The sequence below is a fragment of the Chrysemys picta genome, unplaced genomic scaffold (assembly GCF_011386835.1).
Source record: "Chrysemys picta bellii isolate R12L10 unplaced genomic scaffold, ASM1138683v2 scaf3531, whole genome shotgun sequence".
Taxonomy (NCBI): domain Eukaryota; kingdom Metazoa; phylum Chordata; order Testudines; family Emydidae; genus Chrysemys; species Chrysemys picta.
In genome coordinates, this window is record NW_027056232.1 from 1 (window position 1) to 5,978 (window position 5,978).

The following is a 5,978-nucleotide window of genomic DNA, read 5'->3' on the forward strand; positions in this document are numbered from 1 at the left end:
CTTGCTCAGCCATCCCTGCGGCTCAGCCACAGCTTTGCAGGGCTCCCCTGCTGCCCCATATCCCGAATGGCCCCACTCCCTGTCTCAGCCCTGCCCCGTCACAGGGGCTCCCCTGCCCCTGCCCCACCCTGCGTCAGGGGCTCTGGGTGCAGGCTGGCTCACCCAGGTAACTGCTCACCTGTGCACAGGGGAGGGGACCTGACACATCATGCATCAGCGAGGGCTCTCCAGCACCCTTCCCATCTGGTCCCAAGGAGCCTGGCTTGGGGCATCTCCCCAGGAAAGGCCCAGACCCCTTGGAGAACCCGCACTCCCCGCTGCACCCTGGCCAGCTGGTGTGGGAGCTCAGAGCCGAGTGAGGGGCACAGGCCCCAGCCAGAGTTGCCCTCTCTGCAGAGCCCTGGCGAGGAGCTGGGTTCTCACCTCCTGCCTGCGCTGCTCCTTCTTCAGCTGGGCGATCTCCCGATTCCGCTTGGTCGCCACCAGCCGCCTCCACTGCTGCTCCTCCCGCATCTGCTTCATCAGTGCCACCTGTGGGCCCCCCGACAGCCACACCCAGCATAAGGAGTGTGCACAAGGGGCTGTGCCCATCCACCGCCCCTCCCCAGTTTGAAGAGCTAGCACAAGCGGGCCATGCCCCTCCAGCCCCCTCCTCCTCTGCCCAGCCAGGTACCTTCGCCTTCTTCATCTCTGCCACCTCAGCCTGCAGCTTCTTGAGCTCCCGCTCATAGCGCGACTGGTTCTTGAGCAGGCGAGCGTGTTCCTTCTGGGCTGCCTGCAGCTTCTGCAGGTCCCGATTCATCTCCTTCAGCCGCTTCTCGTAGTCCGCCTTGATCTTATTGGCCTTCTCCTCCGTGTAGCATTCCATGGTGCCTGGAGGGGGTGGCGCAGAGCCGCTCAGAGTGTCAGGCTAGGCCGAGCCCATCACGCTCCATCCCATCCAGCTGCCCCCTGGACCCACCAGGCCCCCAGGGAAAGCACCCTCAGTGGGGGGCACTTTAGATTAACTCTTGGCCTCCAGGGACAGGCCTGCCTGGTCCAGCAGCTCAAGAGATGTTCAATGGCCGAGTAGCCCAGACCAGTCATTGCCTGCAAGCCAGAACCATGGGCCTATTTTAGACTAATAACCCCGTCAGCAGAGCAGTGCCAGGCATGTGCCAGGGACAGCACCGCTCCAGGGACTGGGTGCACACTGTTCTCCTCCAGGCAGCCATTGCTGTTCAGCCCAGAGGGGGATGCTGCTGAAATGAGTTTGGTGGGACTCAGCTGGGGGCAGGTGTCTCAATCACTAAAGTCTCAGTTATAGCATCAGCTGCCCCCCTCGGGGAAGATGCCCAGGACTGAAAAGCCCTGGAGATGGAGCTCTCTGCATGGGCAGGCTACGCTGCTGCTCCTGCATTGGAGAGCCACAGTTTCCTCGCTGGGAGGAAGTCGGGAGCAGCTGGGAGCTTGGCCGCAGATGCCAGGTGGCTTTGCCTCTTTGCCTGGCCGTCTCCCTGACGCGTCAGAGCTTGGAGCTCCTCCGAGGGAAGGGACTTTCCCTGGGCCCTACACCCACTGTCTCCCCATAGCCAGCGGGCTGCACAGCTGGGAGGTCACGGGGTCACCAGGCCCAGCCCTGATCAAGAGGCGGTGTTGGTGTCACTAGGCATAGCTACCAGGTAACTCGGGAGAGTGGAAGGCCAAAAGTGCCGATGAAGCTCTTCTGCTCTGGGCCTACCTGAACCACAGTGACTCCATCTTGTGAACTCTCACCTACTTCTGTGCTAACTACTTACATGCTGAAGCAGAAATGTAAGGGTCAGCTTTTCTAGCAGCTGTAGACTAGCTGTAGTTTTGTTCAAACTAGCAAAACTTGTAGTGATAATGCGGGGGGAAAGCGGGAGGGAAAGACGGGGGAAAACTGCTGTAAACAGGCCTTGCAAGGCCAAGAGATAAGCAGGCGAAGGGAAAGTTTCTAACATGCACACTGTGTACCTGCTGTAATTGTTGTCTGGAAGGGAGGGGTAAGGGTGAAATAGACAAAGGCTTGCACAGAAACTGCTTGGAATATAAAAGGGAAAATTTGTTTGTATTTGTTGCACTTGATTTGAGACATGCTGGTCTCCTAGTGCCATTTCAGAGCTCTGAAATAAACTTGGCTTGCTTTCTCCCCTCGGTGTCTTTATTGGTGCCCAGCACACCGGGCGACGAACCCCTGTTTGCCATCTCGGGGCCTTTTTAGGCAGGCAACAGCGGGACAAGTGGCACACGGCTGAGGAGAAGGCTCGATCCCAGGAGCTGGGAAGCCAGACACTGAGCAGCCAGCGGGAATCTCTGGGGACCGCAAGAGGGACATGGAATGCAGGGGGCAGCAGCCCAGTTTGGGCCTCATTGGGCGCCGGGAGAACCCCAGGGTTTCTCCTGCCAGCGCTGGCTCAGAGGACCCGTGCGATGGGATGAGCAGGGGGGTGGAGGGGGCACTGCCCGTACTGAGGTTCTGCAGCACCCAGTCCCTCTCCAGCTGGGTGTCGCGGATCTTGTTCTGCAGCAGGATCAGCTTCTCCTCGTACTGGTGCTTGAGGGTCTGCAGGCGCCGCTGGCTGTTCTCCAGCTCGTCAGTCAGCTTCTGCTTGATCTCGATCTCGCAGGTCAGGTCGGCCAGATCAGCCTGGAAATTCACCACTAGAGGTGGGGGGAGAGTCAGGCAGCCAGGCAGCCCCGGGGAGGTCAGGAGGAGAGAGCCAGGCAGCCCTGGGCCGGCCTGGAGAGGGGAGGGGCAGTGCCTGGCTCACGGGTCCCCATCTCGGGAGGTATGCTGCCTGCCGGGGGCCCGTATCCGAGACGTTACGGAGGCATTGTCGAGGATTATCCAGCCCTCTGACTACTACCCCATGCTACTCATCCATGTGGGCACAAATGATACTGCGCGGTGTGACACTGAGCGGATCAAGAGTGACTACAGGGCTCTGGGAGTACGGGTGAAGGAGTTTGGAGCGCAGGTGGTATTCTCTTCAATTCTTCCTGTCAAAGGTAGGGGCCCGGGCAAAGACAGATGCATCATGGAGGTGAATGCCTGGCTGCGAAGATGGTGTCGCCAGGAGGGCTTTGGCTTCCTAGACCACGGGATGCTATTCGAGGAAGGACTGCTAGGCAGATGGCGTTCACCTTTCGAGGAGAGGAAAGACCCTATTCGGACACAGACTGGCTAACCTAGTGAGGAGGGCTTTAAACTAGGCTCGACGGGGACAGGTGAGCAAAGCCCACAGGTAAGTGGGGAACATGGAGACCGGGGAGATGGGTCGGAAACAAGAGGGAGTGTGGGCTATATTGGCAGAGAGAAAGGAGAGTCAGGACAAAACTGGGAGGAAAGATCAAACCAGTATCTTAGATGCCTATATACAAATGCGAGAAGTATGGGGAATAAGCAGGAAGAACTGGAAGTGCTAATAAATAAATACAACTATGACATTGTTGGCATCACTGAAACTTGGTGGGATAATACACATGATTGGAATGTTGGTGTGGATGGGTACAGCTTGCTCAGGAAGGATAGACAGGGGAAAAAGGGAGGAGGTGTTGCCTTATATATTAAAAATGTACACACTTGGACTGAGGTAGAGATGGACATAGGAGACGGAAGTGTTGAGAGTCTCTGGGTTAGGCTTAAAGGGGCAAAAAACAAGGGAGATGTCATGCTAGGAGTCTACTACAGGCCACCTAACCAGGTGGAAGAGGTGGATGAGGCTTTTTTCAAGCAACTAACAAAATCATCCAAAGCCCAAGATTTGGTGGTGATGGGGGACTTCAACTATCCGGATATATGTTGGGAAAATAACACAGCGGGGCACAGACTATCCAACAAATTCTTGGACTGCATTGGAGACAACTTTTTATTTCAGAAGGTTGAAAAAGCTACTAGGGGGGAAGCTGTTCTAGACTTGATTTTAACAAATAGGGAGGAACTCGTTGAGAATGTGAAAGTAGAAGGCAGCCTGGGTGAAAGTGATCATGAAATCATAGAGTTTGCAATTCTAAGGAAGGGTAGAAGGGAGAACAGCAAAATAGAGACAATGGATTTCAGGAAGGCAGATTTTGGGAAGCTCAGAGAGCTGATAGGTAAGGTCCCATGGGAATCAAGACTGAGGGGAAAAACAACTGAGGAGAGTTGGCAGTTTTTCAAAGGGACACTATTAAGGGCCCAAAAGCAAGCTATTCCGCTGGTTAGGAAAGATAGAAAATGTGGCAAAAGACCACCTTGGCTTAACCACGAGATCTTGCACGATCTAAAAAATAAAAAGGAGTCATATAAAAAATGGAAACTAGGACAGATTACAAAGGATGAATATAGGCAAACAACACAGGAATGCAGGGGCAAGATTAGAAAGGCAAAGGCACAAAATGAGCTCAAACTAGCTACGGGAATAAAAGGAAACAAGAAGACTTTTTATCAATACATTAGAAGCAAGAGGAAGACCAAAGACAGGGTAGGCCCACTGCTCAGTGAAGAGGGAGAAACAGTAACAGGAAACTTGGAAATGGCAGAGATGCTTAATGACTTCTTTGTTTCGGTCTTCACCGAGAAGTCTGAAGGAATGCCTAACATAGTGAATACTAATGGGAAGGGGGTAGGTTTAGCGGATAAAATAAAAAAAGAACAAGTTAAAAATCACTTAGAAAAGTTAGATGCCTTCAAGTCACCCGGGCCTGATGAAATGCATCCGAGAATACTCAAGGAGCTAATAGAGGAGGTATCTGAGCCTCTAGCTATTATCTTTGGAAAGTCATGGGAGACGGGAGAGATTCCAGAAGACTGGAAAAGGGCAAATATAGTGGCCATCTATAAAAAGGGAAATAAAAACAACCCAGGTAACTACAGACCAGTTAGTTTAACTTCTGTGCCAGGGAAGATAATGGAGCAAGTAATTAAGGAAATCATCTGCAAACACTTGGAAGGTGGTAAGGTGATAGGGAACAGCCAGCATGGATTTGTGAAGAACAAATCATGTCAAACCAATCTGATAGCTTTCTTTGATAGGATAACGAGCCTTGTGGATAAGGGTGAAGCGGTGGATGTGGTATACCTAGACTTTAGTAAGGCATTTGATACGGTCTCGCATGATATTCTTATCGATAAACTAGGCAAATACAAATTAGATGGGGCTACTATAAGGTGGGTGCATAACTGGCTGGATAACCGTACTCAGAGAGTTGTTATTAATGGTTCCCAATCCTGCTGGAAAGGCGTAACGAGTGGGGTACCGCAGGGGTCTGTTTTGGGACCGGCTCTGTTCAATATCTTCATCAACGACTTAGATATTGGCATAGAAAGTACGCTTATTAAGTTTGCGGATGATACCAAACTGGGAGGGATTGCAACTACTTTGGAGGACAGGGCCATAATTCAAAATGGTCTGGACAAATTGGAGAAATGGTCTGAGTTAAACAGGATGAAGTTTAACAAAGACAAATGCAAAGTGCTCCACTTAGGAAGGAAAAATCAATTTCACACATACGGAATGGGAAAAGACTGTCTAGGAAGGAGTACGGCAGAAAGGGATCTAGGGGTTATAGTGGACCACAAGCTAAATATGAGTCAACAGTGTGATGCTGTTGCAAAAAAAGCAAACATGATTCTGGGATGCATTAACAGGTGTGTTGTGAGCAAGACACGAGAAGTCATTCTTCCGCTCTACTCTGCTCTGGTTAGGCCTCAGCTGGAGTATTGTGTCCAGTTCTGGGCGCCGCATTTTAAAAAAGATGTGGAGAAATTGGAAAGGGTCCAAAGAAGAGCAACAAGAATGATTAAAGGTCTTGAGAACATGACCTATGAAGGAAGGCTGAAAGAACTGGGTTTGTTTAGTTTGGAAAAGAGAAGACTGAGAGGGGACATGATAGCAGTTTTCAGGTATCTAAAAGGGTGTCATAAGGAGGAGGGGGAGAACTTGTTCACCTTAGCCTCTAAGGATAGAACCAGAAACAATGGGTTTAAACTGCAG

General features: G+C 51.8%; 1 protein-coding gene across 1 annotated transcript; it reads right to left on the bottom strand.

Annotated features, from left to right (window-relative positions):
* Positions 1-178: 178 nt before the first annotated feature.
* LOC135980474 (kinesin-like protein KIF21B) lies at positions 179-1,549 on the bottom strand. The gene is made up of 2 exons (XM_065580449.1): positions 674-1,549; positions 179-531 (listed from the first exon to the last, which is right to left on the bottom strand). The coding sequence occupies exons 1-2, from the start codon at positions 866-868 to the stop codon at positions 346-348; spliced, it is 381 nt and encodes a 126-aa protein (XP_065436521.1). The 5' UTR covers positions 869-1,549; the 3' UTR covers positions 179-345.
* Positions 1,550-5,978: the final 4,429 nt, after the last annotated feature.

What these genes read in the sequence shown, in the direction of transcription:
- LOC135980474 (XM_065580449.1), bottom strand. Translation starts at nt 868, where the DNA reads ATGGAATGCTACACGGAGGAGAAGGCCAATAAGATCAAGGCGGACTAC. An exon ending in CAGAGATGAAGAAGGCGAAG is followed by an intron (nt 532 to 673) that starts GTACCTGGCTGG and finishes GGGGGCCCACAG; the next exon opens with GTGGCACTGATGAAGCAGAT.